The sequence below is a fragment of the Protopterus annectens genome, chromosome 7.part1, assembly GCF_019279795.1.
Source record: "Protopterus annectens isolate FY-2018-M chromosome 7.part1, PAN1.0, whole genome shotgun sequence".
Taxonomy (NCBI): domain Eukaryota; kingdom Metazoa; phylum Chordata; order Ceratodontiformes; family Protopteridae; genus Protopterus; species Protopterus annectens.
Window position 1 is genome coordinate 53023124 of NC_056740.1, and position 17074 is coordinate 53040197.

The 17074-nt window shown below is 36.4% G+C and overlaps 1 protein-coding gene across 1 annotated transcript in view; it reads left to right on the top strand.

Moving 5' to 3' along the window:
- Nucleotides 1-17074, top strand: part of PODXL2 (podocalyxin like 2) — a 784555-nt gene that overhangs the window by 666683 nt on the left and 100798 nt on the right. Inside the window, exon 7 of the mRNA XM_044078468.1 lies at nucleotides 5026-5205. Coding sequence (XP_043934403.1) covers nucleotides 5026-5205 — 180 coding nt within the window. The remainder of the gene's footprint in view (nucleotides 1-5025; nucleotides 5206-17074) is intronic.

The window sequence follows — 17074 nt, forward strand, 5'->3', positions numbered from 1 at the left end:
CTGAACTCACCAGGGAAGAACTCACTATGGGAGTGGTGCAGCGGTCACCCATGTTGGTGCGAACCAAGTCTAGAATGTTATCTCACCTTGTGGGGGATGAGACGAGCTGATCTAGTGCGTTAGAACTGATGAAGTCAAGGAATCGTTGGGTGAGTGCATTAAATGAGCAGGAGTAGTTCACCCAGTCTATGGTGGGTTAGTTGAAGTCACCAAGGATCAGAGTGTTAGGGGGTACCTTGATGGAGTCAAGTATATAACACACACACACACACACACACACACACACACACACACACACACACACACACACACACACACACACACACACACGTAGATATATAAACATGCACAAATATATAGTATGTGTGTGTGTGTGTGTGTGTGTGTGTGTGTGTGTGTGTGTGTGTGTGTGTGTGTGTGTGTGTGTGTGTGTGTGTGTGTGTGTGTCTGGTTGTAGTTATGTATATGTGTACATGCAGATGATTTCTTTAATCAGTAAAAACTAATGACAGTGTAGCAAAACGTAGCTTAAATTAATTTTATGTATTTTGGATGACCATGCCCAGTGTGCAAAACTGAATATGTGCTGTGCTTTTTTGTGAGTTAAGGTGACTGTGAAAAGGATTATATTAAGTAACATATTTGTAGGGGAGCACTCCTCCACAGGGGCAGCACAGAGGGGCTTGCCCTCTACATAAAACATTAAAAATCAGTTTTGTACATTTGTGGTGGAATCATTGTCATTTTTGTACATTTGTGGTGGAATCATTGTCATTGTTTGGTGATTTTATGTTATTCACCTCTTATAATATGCAACTCTTTTGTTATATGATATTGAGAACTGCAGTGCAATAGTGCTTTAGCAGCCTTGACCTTGATGCACAGTACAGTGACATACATTAGCCCTGCAGTTAAAATAAAATTAATGTAATATGGACAGCTGATTAACACATCAACACTTAGAAGAACTGTATACACATGTAAAAGGAAATTTGTGTAAGTGCCATAATTTAAATATGAGAATTTTCAGGTGTACCAGTCCTACTGCTTTAATATTTTGTGATTTTTTTTTTTTAATATTTTGTTTTTTTAACAAACTATCATTAGTAATTGCTGGTAGGCAAGCTACATCTGCTTCCAAAAGAAATTCAACTGGCTTCATCTCTGCAGTTTTAGAAATGTGTTAAATTGCAAGCTGAGCTACTATCCTATCGTGACAATTTCAACATTCAAAAATAGTGTTACCTCTTCATCTACAGTTACATGGACAGGTGACTGTTGTGTGTGCTTTGTTATGGCACGTTTGCCCCTTGATTCATTTTGTTACCTACAACACAGGAACCATCTGACCTGCTCCCCATTTAACACTGTCTAAATCTTTTCAGATCAAGTTGATCCCCAAACTAAAACCTCATACCAATACCACAGCCCATAAACAAAGTCCAACAACTCAGCTGGCAACTCTCTTTTCACAAATTCTGTTGCTAGGATATGGAATCTGTTACCTAGGGATATAACACTAATTACTTCTTTGCGTCTCTTCAAACATAAAATTAAACTGTACTTCCAAGAACACTGGCTTTACTCTTGTAGTACACCTGACTAACTTTCTTCACTCTACCCTATCATCTCATCTACTCTGATTTTTAACCTATCTCTTCAGCTCCTACCTAGACTAGCCTCTGCACTTGGACTCCTTCTATCCCCATATCTACTACTCTCTTCCTTTTCCCTTTCCTCCCTCTATCCTCTCTGTTATAGACCTTTGTATGTGCTACCTTTTCTGTCCTTTCTAAATTACTACTCCTGCTTTTCATAACAATATGGGATTAGGAATTCTACACAGTATTTAGTATTTTAAGTATTAGACATTTTCTGTAAAAATGATGTAATTTATGAACTGTACACTTCTGCATAAATGCTTCTGTATTGTTAATATTCTGCTTTCAATTAGTTCTTAGATCCTTATAAGCTGTATCTTATAGTAATTGATTTTATGTAATGTACCAGTATATAGTGGAGCTTTTCTCCTCGGGCCTCTGCTGAAAATGGACATGTATCCAGCCAGACTAGCCCGGTCAACAAATGTAAAATAAATAAATAAATAAGTAAACACTGTGGTTACATTTATGCTTTAGCCATGTTCTGAGTAGCAAGACTGAAATGCTTTCAGCTGTTTCTGCAGCTACTGCAAAAACAAATGTACTGTTGAGGGCTGAGCCAGTTGAGAAAGATAGGTACATGTTCTTGGTAGTCAATAGCGGTTAAGGGTTATGCCCTATGTTCTTGCCTTGTATCTTTCTGATAGGTTGGAGTAGCTGTATAAGCTGAAGTAGCTTTTTTTGCCTTTCTCCGGTGCATTTCAACTCAGCTGCCAATCGCTTGCTGTTCATGTCTTCTACTGGCCCTGATGTATAGGTGTTTACTTTTGCTTTTCATGTAGTTTTACTGGGCATCTTACTCCCTGTTTGCAAATGTGATGACATAGAACCTGGAATTTCTCTTCAAGTACTAAAATACCATAAAAGGCTGATAATACCTTTGAGGTAAAATGTGCACTTATTGTCACTTTCCACTATCCCAGAAAAATCTCATCTTGAGAATATATTTTCTTTCAAGAAATATACCATTTAAGAAAAGGACTTTCACATTTAAATAAATGCAGCTAAGTGCTCAGGATGTTTGTGAATTACAGAACTGCAAAATGGAGGATTCTTTGCCCAGTTTTAGAATTATTTTCAAGGAAGCAGATAAAAACGTATTCTATGAGAAACAAACTGACCTGTCAGAAAGTTTATTTTGTATGCAATAATACATTATATGACTGAAACTGATAATGTCAGTATTTGGTAGGATATAAGTACTCTATTTCAGTGAAATATCACAATAAATTATATTAACTTTCACTTCAAGCATGCAAGTGTAAGATGATGTGACATTTTACTTTTACTTCACATCAGAGTTTAGTAAAATTGTCCATGGGGTCATACTAGTAAATAACTGAAGTAATAAAATATTTTGTGCCCATTCACATTTTCTCAGGCCATGATGCCCTTAGTTACGATGATGCCTAGAGTGTTGTTTGCTGTTCTGGAGACCTTCATAAGGGCATAAATTGAACAGAAGTGTTTGAGTGAAGACTCGTTGCTGCGTGGCCTTCACCAAAAGTCATATAAAGAGAGATAACATGTATAGTCCTGAAAAGAAAGTAATAATGAAACATGATAGATACTGTTAGAATGTCTTTTTACAGATTTACTATCTTCACAGTGGTACCAGCTTCCAGAAATGTTTGAAAACTAGACAACACAGGCCCCTATTCCAAAAGATTTGCTCTCAGTGTAACTGATCACTTACACTGAACGCAGGCTGAGAGCAGATGTTTTGGAATCTGGTCCCCGTAGTAAGTATGTTTATAGACAGGCCCTATGCCAAAGTAAGTCACTTACACTGAGGGCAGGTCTTTTGCAATCTGGTCCACAGTCTGATGTTATGAAGAAGACAGATCAGTGAGTCAGGAGAAAACATTTCACAGGAATGGTGGTACATTACTGGCAGAACCGTCTTGAAGAAGTAGGGTTAACACAGGTAATGTTATTCAATATTGCATGATACAGACATAAGGTATTTATTAAGAGGGGTATAAAAAATGAAATACATAAGCTCTTGGTTTATTAAGAACTGCATTATTAGGTAGGTCAGTGGGCAGAGAAGATGGGTAAATGTTATCTGTCATCAGAACCTTTGTGTCAGCAGTGTCATCATCTTATATTCATTTAGCAATATACTTATGATGCATATTCCAAAATATATTTGAAAAAAATAGTGTGTGAATGTGATATATATATATATATATATATATATATATATATATATATATATATATATATATATATACACACACACACACACACACACACACACACACACACACACACATATGGAAAACGAAATACATAGGTCAGTCGGCAGAGAAGATGGGTAAATGTTATCTGTCATCAGAACCTTTCTGTCAGCAGTGTCATCATCTTATATTCATTTAGCAATATACTTATGATCTATATTCCTAAATATAATTGAAAAAAATGAGTGTGTCTGTGTGTGTGTGTGTGTGTGTGTGTGTGTGTGTGTGTGTGTGTGTGTGTGTGTGTGTGTGTGTGTGTGTGTATATATATATATATATATATATATATATATATATATATATATATATATATATATATATATATATATATATATATATATATATATATATGCATGTGTGTGTGTAGATATATATATATATATATATATATATATATATATATATATATATATATAAAAATATATATATATATATATGTGTATATATACACACATATGGAAAACGAAATACCCGAATGAAGAATAAACACTTGCCCAACATGCCCTTTTCTACACTGTAGTGTGATCCCGGAGTTGGTATATATAGTTGGGGGGCAGGGGTAGTCCCCTACATAGGTGGGTTTTATTTACTCTAGTGTGTGTTTTTTTGAGGTGGGAAAAATTTGCCATTCAGGTATTTCATTTTTGTGATTTTCATCTCGTGAAAATGAAATTCGATGATATAGCCTTTTGAATATTGGGGGGGGGTTATTATTTATGTGTGTGTGTGTGTGTGTGTGTGTGTGTGTGTGTGTGTGTGTGTGTGTGTGTGTGTGTGTGTGTGTGTGTGTGTGTGTGTGCAAGCGTGTGCTTCAATATCTCCCCCTCCTGAGTCATAGAAAATAATATTAAGGAAGGAAGAATGAAATTGTATGTAAAGATGAGGAGATGCATGGAAAGAGAAAATGACAGAAAGAGTCATGGCAGACAGCTCCTGGGATCTGCAGCAAACATGTTTGAATCTCATGGGAAATAGAGTACTTATTACTTAGTACTTAAGCTGCTTACATCTTATTTTCTGCTTACTTAAATAATTTTCTGGTATTTTAGAGATGAGGTCAGTTTAATACCACAGTTATGTGAAACTTTGTTGATGAGAATTTTTGTGCATTGTTTACTTAGATTGGTATCCAGAATGTTACTTCCTCTTCAAACTGCCAGTCACGGTCCAACCCTTCCCGCAGTGATTATGGGAAACTCTTCATCGTTCTTGTCATTATTGGATCAATTTGTGTTATTATCATCATATCAGGCCTCATCTATATTTGCTGGCAAAGACGTCTGCCGAAGCTGAAAAACATGGTTAGTATGTCTTAATAAGTAGCATGTGTTACCAGAGAACATGTTGTAGTTCCTGATTTCCCACTCTGGTTTTCTGCTCCATTTCATAGTACATAGGAGAGATCCCACATATACCTGCCCTTTATGTTGTAAATGTTATGAAGCATTATGATGCCGGGGTTGTGCTGCATGTCAGCTTCATGTCTCAAGATGCTGAGAGGAGTTGCATGTTCTCTCAGTGTCAGATGTGATTTCTTCTGGTACTCCATTCGTCTCCCAAAGTCAGGATTACCAAAGGCAAGCTACTTAAGCTTACTGGCTAGTTTATATTGCCCCTAGGTTTATGTGATACAGTTTGGCTTCTGTCTAAACAAATCTTTGACTAAGTGGGATTGTTTCAGTTAACAGCATCAAATAATAAGTAAAATGTTATGCACAAACTGACTTTATACTGATATAGATTCCTAGTAGACCATGCTTTTCCTCCCTGAACACTATATACCTCACTCTATTGTAATTTGTTTACCCAGCTGTTTGTTACACAAGTCTTAGATACATGTGAAAGTTACAGCTCAGCATCAAAGGCATAAAGTAGATTATATTAATCAGGCACAGTTGCTAACAGGTTCACTGAACAATCTTCTGACAAATCAAGAAAATGTAACAATGTCTCATATTAAAAAGTGGATTATGTAACAGACACTGTGCACCTTAGAAATGTATTTAGAATATTGAGCTGCATTAATAAATAGCTATATATAAAGCATGCTATAAGAATACAGTGTTTCTGGAGAGAAATAAAATGCATCCTGTCAGTATCCTGATTTTGACAATGTTCTGAATTGCTGTAATATACTGTTGTAATATACTATTCTCTGTTGCATACATTATGCTCAAGGCCAGGGATGGCCTTAGGCTGATTAAGCCAAATGAGCACAATAAGGCCCCACACCTAAGAAGGCCCTCCACTTGATCTACAGTCTATCACCATAGCTAGCTTATCCTGCCACCTGTGAAATTTTAAACTGAAAAACAGCAAAGGCTTTTCTACTTGAAACTTCAGTAAGCTGCTTGCTACAAATGTAACAAGCATCTTGCCACAGTGCTTCAACCACGACTGCAAATTCAATACCAGCATTTCATTAACAAATATCAGTACTGCAGTTCTGCATCATTGGTATCTGCTGATCACAACCCCTGCCAGCTTCAAGAGCATGAAAGACAAAGGTCTTCACCTTGAAGACCAAAGAGGAAAAAGGTTCTTTTACTCTCACACCATAGCAAGCTGCTTGATACAAATGTAACAAACAGCTACAGTTAAACTACTGCAAACTGTCTCCTTTATTTACAGACTGAGACTGATTTTGCCTCATATTTTTACCCTGTCCCTCCTAGAATTTTTTATTTCCTGTTTAATTATTGTGGCTTGCAGTCAGTCACCAATGCCATACTTTGGAGTTTCATACTTTGTATCAGAGCCAGCTGTGGGCTCCCTAGGCAGCTACATAGGGCCCCAAGCAAGCAAAGCGGCCCCTTGATACTTTCAGTTATTGTTATTCATTCTTTTGTGGCAGTGGCACAGCTAGAAATGTGTAAGAGTTGAAAGTAAAAAAAAAAATGTAGGTACCTTTAAAATTTGTAATTAGAATCTACTATCAGAAAAAAAGTTATGACACTGGGGTCTAATGAGGGAGATCAGATCAGAGTTTAATGAAATGACATGCAATGCACTGATTTTCAGTTTTAAAATGATTTGAAAATTCTCAAGAGGGCTTGTTGCAGCAGCTTTGTTAATAGTCTCGCTACAAAGGTAAGCTGGTCAGAATTTTTCTTTTTCAGATAAATATTGAATTTTTTCCTTTTTAATGTTTTGGTTTCTAAGTAAATGTTCTATTCTTCAGCAATGGAAGTTTACATCCCTCCTGCACACACATGCACACACACAAACTGAAGGTGTAGTTAGGGTGCAAGCTGTGAAATCATGGCTGCTTAAACAAATTAAAAGACTGCCAACATAATAAAAACCTTATCAGAGAGCCAGTCTAGCTTGTTGCAGCAGTCTGTATAGAAAAATTTAGAGCTACTTGAGGATCAGAGGAAGGTTTACTGCATCAGATACTTTGACAGTCCAAGAAATGGGCATAAATATATTTGCAATTGCATTAATGGCTGCTTCTGGGTGTTATGCTGAGTAACTAAAAAGCAGAGAAACTATAAAAAGGAATGATGCTGTACTGTCTTAAGGAAGAGGGAACTTGTGCATTTATTTAAATAATATGTTTGCCTTTGCATTAGGGTGTATATTAGATAGTGGGGATTCTGCTTTCTTTCTAGGTCTGGTTTACCGACTGTTGTACTGGTCTGGCAGATTAGTGTGCAAGTGGATGCATGTAATTTGCTGTCAGACCAGCTGTTTTTGGTGACCCTTTATTCTTTACTTTAAGTATGAACTTCAGAAGGAATTTTTCACCCACTAGAAAGTGAAAGAATGGTGGAAGGGTGATTCCACTGCCATCATTTGTGTCTTTGGCCCATTTTCAGTGGAGGTCTCGGTGGAGGACCAGAAAGAAAAGCTCCACAACAGATGCAAAAACACTTAAACAGTAGCTGTTGAGTAATTATATACAAGGGAGAAAAGTCTTGCAACCGTTTAAATATTTTACAATGAACTGGGGAAAAGGCTCCACAAAAACACACATAAAAACATTTTATAGTAGCTGATAAGAAATTAATTACAAGGGGAGAAAATCCATACAACAGATAAAACACAAACATTTACAGAATATTACCAGGATAACTTGCCATCAAGAATACAGCATGTACTGCAAGTAGTAAGATACTTTGTAGAATTGGGTAGCCTATGTCAAGTAAACTAATACATAGTTTTTCAAAATATTGACTATGTTTCTAGTAATATATGGAAGTGACAAATAGTATTCTGCTGCCAAAGTAGTTAGAGGAATAGAATGAGGTGAGGAGGAATAATGAGCAGGAGGGAAAATTAAGGACATGGAGAGAGAGAGAGAGTGAGAGGGAGAGAGAGAGAGAGAGAGAGATGATTATTACTAGAAAGATGAGAATGTTATGGAAGGATGCTAGAGAAGAAATTAAATAGTAGGAAGTGTTGGCTGAGGTAGAAACAGAGGTGCCGGCAGCTGTTGAAGACTGGGGCAGAGGATGAGAGGGGTATTTAGTGATCTAAAAAGGGCAATTTTTAAAAACTATTTTTTACCACAACATAGGTTCACTTGGAGGACATTTTAAGCTTAGCCAATTTCCCTTTTGGTGCTTGAATTAACATTTCCTGATTGGTCTTACCTATCCCATGGCTGATAATTGTATATTATCCCTAATGAGAATAAATGTTATCATATTATAGATAATTTGAGGGGACCCATGTAAGGGATGCAGCATTTAGAAACTGCCTCTATCCATCAGTGGCATGAGGGGCACTCCTGGAGTACATTTTCTATTACCCATCCTTAGATCCAAGTTGCATTTGAATATGGACAGGGATGAGCTTTGTTTTACTTGAATGAATAGTCTGTTCTGGAACAGTGGTAGAGTCTGTGATATATATCTGTCTCTCCACAATATTCGGTTTAGATACCTGGACTGAGCATTTCTGATGCTGTTTGACTTGCTGATGTTCAGTAGGTCCATCAGTATTAGGTCGGAGGATACCTTGTATGCCAGACATGTCACCTCTAAGCACTCTGTAGGATACTGAGTATAGTGATAAATCTTTGAGGTGCTCCATGCAAGACCTATTGTTTAGGACTTGTATCCTTTTAGTAAGGTAGCTCTGTGGGCATTCCAATTGTTGCATAGGTCTGGACAGATACATGCCAAAGTGGGCATTATAAAAAATGATTGATCTAATCAGGGCTTTGGAAGGGGGGACAATAACATCTCTAGAGCTAGTCAAAACCAATTTGTTTATAAGCTGTGCAATATAGAAAGACTTTCTTATGACCCTGGGCACATGTTGGGCAAAAGTTAGGTCACTGTACACACAAGTTCCCAAATGCCAAACAACTGGGTCAGTTCTCAGGGGGCATTGTCAATTTAGCAGTTCCCTGGAGTAGATGACTTCCCAAAGGATATGATAATGTATTTCTTGGAGTTTAGTTTCAATTCATGATTCTGGCACCAGTTATTGTTTGGGACAAACCTTCCTGCATGATGGCTAAATCATTTGGGGATTCAGTAGCTGCTCCTAGCTTGCAGTCAAACTTAGTCGGCCAAAGCCCCTTGGTATTTCCATCTACTTTTTTAGATGTATATGCCAAACAGAAAAAGTCTCAGCACTGAACCCTGGGGGACTTCATTGGTGACTGGTCTCTTCCCCTATTTTGATCTCCTGCATCCTGTGAGCAAGCATACATCTATGCATTCTTTGATTCACCTTCTTGATTGTATTAACCTGATTGTATTAAATTATATTCCTTGTATAATATAGCACCACTTTTTAGAATGTGTTTTAAATTTGTAGTTTGGAACAGTCTTTTAGTAAGCAATGAAACAAAATGCATGACCCAATAATGACAAAACTACCCATTTCAGAAAATTTCAACCATAAATTGCTACTCAAACTTCTGTCATTACAATCCACCAATATCAGTAAATATGCAAAATCTCTGCAGAAGTAAGTCATCTAAATAATTCCACATTAAAGGGATCTTTAGCCAATGAAGAGGTTGCTGCTAGCAAACAACTTTATATTTCATTGTTTAATCTACAGATAAAGTGCCCGTTGCCCTTGAAGAATAAATTGCCTATGCCACATTAAAAAAATGATACGCTAGTAATTTTGCAGTAGGGAATGGCTGGCAAACTGATAACAGAAACATAGTTACTAGGTAACTCCTCCAGAGGAAGACATTCGAATAGGACTGCAGCATCCACTCCCTTTAAATTACAACACAGTACAGTATCAGCGATCCATCTGCATACTGTAGGAGTAGAACCCACAGCTTTCTACATCAAAAGCAAGTGCACTACCTGTTGTGCTACTAACAATGCAAGCTACTTAGCATAAGTAGCATTAAATGTCTCTTCCCCTGAAGCTCTCAGCTCCTTGTAAAATCCACTTGACACTCAACTAAATCTCTCAACTTGGCAGCATAAGAAATCTGGAAAAAGCCAACATTTATTTGGAGGGGGGGGGACAAAGGCCCAGAACCAGGGACACATTTTAAATATTGCTTGTATAATCTTAGAAAGTTGCTAAAATAAAGTGTTTTGTGTTACCATGGGTTTCCTGAAAGATGGGAAGACGGAAACTTAAAGGGCTATCATTATTTAATGAATTCAGTTCTCACTGAGTTGCCAGAAAACCACAAATTTTAAGAGGAACAGACCAAAAGTATGAGCCAAATATTCTGTGAAATTCTGGACAGTTGAAGGCTATGGACTCAACTCCCTGAATCACAAGTGGTGGTATGGGTAGAGAATTCAGACTCTTGTTTGAGCCTGAGTAACACTAACCACCAGGTATACCTAAGTGGGACATTTTTTACACACACACACACACACACACACACACACACACACACACACACACACACACACACACACACACACACGAGCAACATATCTCCTGCAAATAAAAGAACAAAACTCTCCTTACTGGCATGAGTCTGGCTCTGGCAGCACCAACAGAACAGCAGCAGCATAACTAACTCCTGTAACACAGAGCAATAAGAGAACAAGAACAGCTAGTTTAGTTAGTTTAACTTCCACACGCGAATCCATGTTAGCATGAAAACTCCACTTCATTCATTTTTCCCGACAAGTCTTGCAGCTGTAAAAGTGGGGGGCTCCCCCTCCCCCTGGCTGTATGGTTCCAGCACCCATAGGAAGAAAAGAATACATTAGTAGTATGGTATCATTAAAGTGAGAGATTTGTTTGATGTTAGGCCATTACTACCTGCTAAGATATGGAGGTGTTAGTGAATTCAGAGTGAGAAAGGCAGAATTAGAGTGAATAGGTGGTTATGCATTTGTTTTGAGGGTTGTGCAGGTACAGGTACATTTGTACTTTTTAAAATAGGACATTTTTCATGTAGGTGTTTGCCCAAAGAATCTTTCTTTTCACATTGTCTTGATTCTCCATTCTATATGTGATTTGTGAAAAGTATGGCCTAATACCTGTACAAGTTATGTTATCTAAGAGGCTGTAAGTTCCCTACTGATAGCCACAGAGTCCTTGAAGATGAAATAATTTGTACCTATATGAATATAAACAGCTCCATACTTCCTTACATTAGGGCATTCCTAAAGCCCTACTCATATCCTGTAATTTTGCTACTGGAAAACATAAAACTATTTGATGTTTATTATCCTGCAATTGTAAGTAACAGTTCCTCTAATAATTAAATCCTCACTCACTAATATATAATTTCAGACAAAATCTGAAGAATATCTCATTTCTAATTCAGTAACTCTCTCAGCTGTTAAAATGATTGTTCATCATCACCATTAGTCTTACTAATATCACTGTTTTCACTGCTTATTTCATTTGCAAAAAATGCATTTTTTATCCAACTGCATTTGCACTTATGGAGCTTGAGTCATGTTATGAACTTCAGTCCTTCTCATCTTTTTTCTACACTAATGCTCTTTAATCCTTCTAAGTTCAGTTTTGATTTCTTCTTTTTAGCCTGCCCTTTGTCTCTCTTTTTTTATCTTCTGTGTTGGAAAAAGGATGCCATTTTCTTTAGACTGAATGTTTTGTGATTGAGTTGGAGTCCCGTTACAACAAAACTGCCAGGTTTGCCACAGATTCTCCATACAGGTCACATCACTGTATAGCTCTAAAGCAGCTTAATTAGCTAGAATTTCCCCAACTCCTCCTATACAACCAATTCACTCTAGCCCACAAAATTCTGTCTCACCCTGATAACACCCCTGCCTACAAGATGTACTTCATCCTTACACCAGCACTAGGACTCTTCAAATTCCTCCTTGATGTTACTAAAGCCAGTAATACTGCTGGTGAATCCCTGTTCTCAAATTTTCTAACTAAAAATGGAATACTCTACCCACAAACATAACAATTACACCATCCATAATTCAATCCAGAAAATACTAAAAGCCAACCTAGCTGATACATGACTCTCTGCATGTGCCAGTCCTGGCTAGTCCGTACTCAGAACCTCGTATACTGTCAACACCTTTTTCAGCAGCTCTACTTCAAACTTACTAGTCAGTAAATTGGATACCTTCTTTTTCTTCTACCTCTCTCATCATCTCCTAATGCAGGTAACACTTCATTACCCCTGTAAACAATAAGATTGTAAAATTCTTATAGATGGATTCTCTGACATAGGTTGGCATAATGGTTATGGTGTTTACCTTACAAACAAAAGGAGCAGGGTTTGATTCTCATATGAGGTAACTGGCTAGGCTTAAAATGGCCCACAAGGGCAGCTAGCCTAGTCCTAGTCTATGAATCTATATGATATATTGGATTGATGTATATCTCTCCAACATATTATATACTCAAAATGTTCTACATGTCCTTTCACTTCTTGTATCATTATGCTTTTAAACCTGTTTGTAAATGTATGTAGTAGCAACCATGTTAAATGTTGTGCATCCTTCATCATATTGTATCCCATCATCTTATTGTACAATGTGCTGCATTTAAATGTGGGGCTTCTCTCCCCGGGCCTCCACTGAAAATGGACTTGTGTCCACTCAGACTTTCCCGGTAACCAAATATAAAATAAATAAATATTTAAATGTTATCATTCCTTGTAATCTGTGTGTTATATAACAAACCAGTGTCATTTTTAGTATATATATATATATTATTTTTGCATTATAAACATTAATGATTTTTTTTCTTTCAAGTTATTTGTTGTAAACTTCTACCTTTCTTTTTCTGTTTTCTTCTACATGCTTTGAATCCTCAGATTTCTAAATGCATGTATCTTGAATTCCAGATTTATGTTGAAAGTATAATGTTTCAGTCTTTAATGGCACTGGACTATTCCGTTCTTAAAAATTGTTCTATTTACACTTTCCCTAATATTATTTATCTCGTAAGCACAGTAATTAACATATGTATGAATAGTTTTCCAGGCTGTGCCAATTCCACAAGTGCAATCACCTTCAATAAATATAGATTTACTATTAATATTTGCAAGTAAATCATCCAACTTTTGATATTAGGAGCACAAGTCTCCAATGTTATAGGTGAAACCTTTAAATATACGCAGCATTTATACACTTTAAGATAATTGTGCTTTAAGAATTCATTAATTGCATACTTATTTAAGGAATCCAGTCTTAGCTACAAATGATTAAAGAATTTTAGAAGAAAATAACTATCAAAATTAGTGACCATACAATTCAAAGAAATCAAAACAATTAGTAATTTAATTCACATTGCATGAGGAAATCACACAAATAACATGAAAATGAATATTACATTAAATGCACTGTGATAATCTTGTACTAGGGGAAGTAATTCATAATGTAGTCACGCTGATCTACCATAGCAGTTGTGCCAGTCAAACAAAAAATGATGGATGTACTTTACGCTGCACAGGAATGCACATAGTAACTTTTGCTTTCTATTGCATTTAGTTGCACCTCATTATAACAGTAAAAATCTGAGGTAAAAAATAAAATATAAATCCAAATAAATTTTCTATTACCAAGCATTTACACAGTAATTCACAAACTAACAAGTGATTGTTTGAGATAAGACCTGGGGCATCCTGTCTGTCTGAATTTAAGGCTGACTTGAGCCCTTGGGATTGCCAGTTATTATATGTCTACAAGTTATCATTTTCTACCAACAAACAGAGACACTCAGAGATTATATATAAATCAAAATCCATCTTCCTGTCTACAGTCTGTTCCTGTCTTCCAACAAGCAGTGAAAATCTGCACAGTAAATCACAAGTCATCAGTGGACAGTGTCAGATAAGCTCTCTGGGTGGACCTGTCTACAGTTCTATGCTTTTATAACCAACTAGCTCCCTTAGGAAAGCTATAGTTTTCATGTCTACAATCTATCACTTTCTTCCAACAAGCAGTGAAAATCAAGAGGTAAAAAGTAAAATGTAAATCAAAATAAATCTTCCTGTCTACAATACATTACTGAGGTACCTCACTGATTTATAAGAGCACTTTAGAAAATCACAGTCAGTGGGCATTAGACAATGTCCCATTCCTTGCAGAGTGGATATACTAGGATTTCTAATAGCAATATAACATGAAAGGAAGAGATGTGGGAAAATCCATACAGTAAATGCTGGAAGTAATAACTGCAGGAATTTGGGCACAATGCCTCAGTTTCCTAAGCAGAGTGGGACAGTAATTTATATCCATATATATATATATATATATATATGTAGTCTAGAATGTTATTTACTCTATTCCTTTTCTTAAACCTTATTGGCAAGGATTTTATCTAAGTGAAGATGTTGCATTTAATACCACTGATGTTAATTATTGCTTAAGCAGCTTCTATTCATGAGATGTTTTTGACATTTGCCTTTTAGTTGTTGTTTTACAAAGACTGGGACACCACTACCTTTACTTCCAAATCAACAACAATGAAAGAAGGTATACCAAATATATGAGTTTTGGAACTTTAAAACACTGCTTAGTAATAGTACAGATGTCGGTACGCTAGAAGCAAAAGAAAGCTTAAAAGGAACCCACTTTTTGAAACTTTTGGCATTAAGCAAAGCCATCACCACCTCTGATTTATTTATATCTTAACATTTTCATTTACTTGTGTCTTGAAGTTGAAGAGGGCACAAATAGACTCAGGGGAGATGTATAATTTCCTTTACAGTACTAGGATCTCACTACAGGGTGACAGGCACCGAGTTCCTTATCCTATCACAACTGTGATTTTCTAAAGTACCCTTATAAATCAGTGAGGTACCTCATTGAAGGTCAAAATTGTGCCATTATATTCAGGTTCCATGTGAGGAGTTGGAAGGATTTCTCCAGGCCGATGTGTTTTACCCATGCTTGATGACATGATATTCATTAATCCTTCCATATCCTGCAGCACTCATCTCCAAAAGGGAGGACCTTCTTAGACTGTACACTTCAATATCAACAATGGCCATATCATATTTAGCTTCCTTTCTTCATAATCTAATTGACATTTCCCTAATTTTAGCTCCAGAAAGGACACTTCTCCTTAAAGAAAAAAAAAATATATATATATATATATATATATATATATATATATATTATATTATCAAGCTTTTAAAAATTTGAACGTCATATGGTCGACACCATATGATCAACTTTTAAAAGTTCGAAAATGTAAAAAAAAATAAACCAAAGAAAAAACCTACCTGAATGGTTTAACCAGGGTGGCAAGCCCCCCCCCCTGCACCCCCCCACAACCCCGCTCTTTAAATATACCAACTCTGAGATCGCCCAACAGTGCAGAAAAGGTAAATCTTCTCATTCCACACTGTACAGAGATCTCCGCTGAAACGTTCGAACTTTTAAAAGTTCGATCATATGGTGTCGGCCATATGATGTTCGAACTTTTAAGAGTTTGACAATGTGATATAGACCATATATATATATATATATATATATATATATATATATATATATATATATATATATATATACATATATATATATATATATATATATATATATATATGTATATGTATATATATATATATATATATATATATATATATATATATATATAAAATATGTAAGCTGAGAAACCTGAACCTTGTAAAAGTAATTGGACAGAGAGACTGAAAATTAAAGGGATACTATTATAGTTGAAAGGCAGTTTTCCATTACCCTCCCTAGGGCCCTATTTGACTATGATCTGACTCTTCTTTGAGTTGCTTAGAAAATGCACGTTGATGCCAAAATCCATTATTCTGTTAATTTTTAAATGAATTAGAATACTGTTTAAAAAAATGTCCCTGTTTTTGGCCATTTGTTCCCTCATTATGTTTGTCTTTGTCCAGAATTCTTGAGCAAAGAAGTTGAGCGGTGTGCCACAAAAGCAGTATCAGCATTCATAATAAATGCTGGTCCATACCTCTCAACTGTCAGAATTTTGCAAACTATCTAGATTTGTGCCTCATATTTTTCATCTGCTTCTCATAAAATGTCTGTTCTTGGCAGTTCATTGAGGATGGAGGGATTGATCCTGGGTGATGAGAGGGGTTGTGGCTTGGGGGCCCCCAAACATGTCCCAAATTGGGCCCCACAGTTGCTATGGCTGGCCCGCTCAAGGTACAACAAATAGATTATGGGATGCCATCATATCCCATTATATGTCGTTGACAAGGCCAGTTGCAGAATATGATGCTGCATCATGCAACATTAAAAGCAGGCTGTCTGTCTCAGCTTTAGAAAGTTCAGAGAGTCTTAAAGAAAATGAAGATGTTTGAAAACAATGATCTACACTGACAGACTACAGGAGCTGTCTCTTTTCTGTATCTTGCAAATTACTTAGCATGACTGACCAAATTATTTTTGAAAATTTGGGACCAAAGTGTCCAAGTGGATCTAACACAAGATCCAGTTGCCTTTCTGCAAAAATTAAAACAGAGAACAGAACACTGTGATAGACTCGTTAACTGATGGAATAATAGTTAATATAACTATTGCTTATAATAAAGTTAAGTGCATCACTTATTATTCTGAAACAACACTGATAAGTACATGGGCTATACAAAATACCAGCAGGATGTAATAGTAATCTAGCTTCTTGGAGCCCAGTAGGTCCTAAGGTTGATAAAATTTCATGTTAACTGCACGGAAGTCATTGAATTCCTTGCATGATTGGTGAAGGTTAAAAGTAGAACCAGAGGTGAGAAAAACTCCCTTACTCTCAGGATAGCACCATACCAGAACACCCCTATCT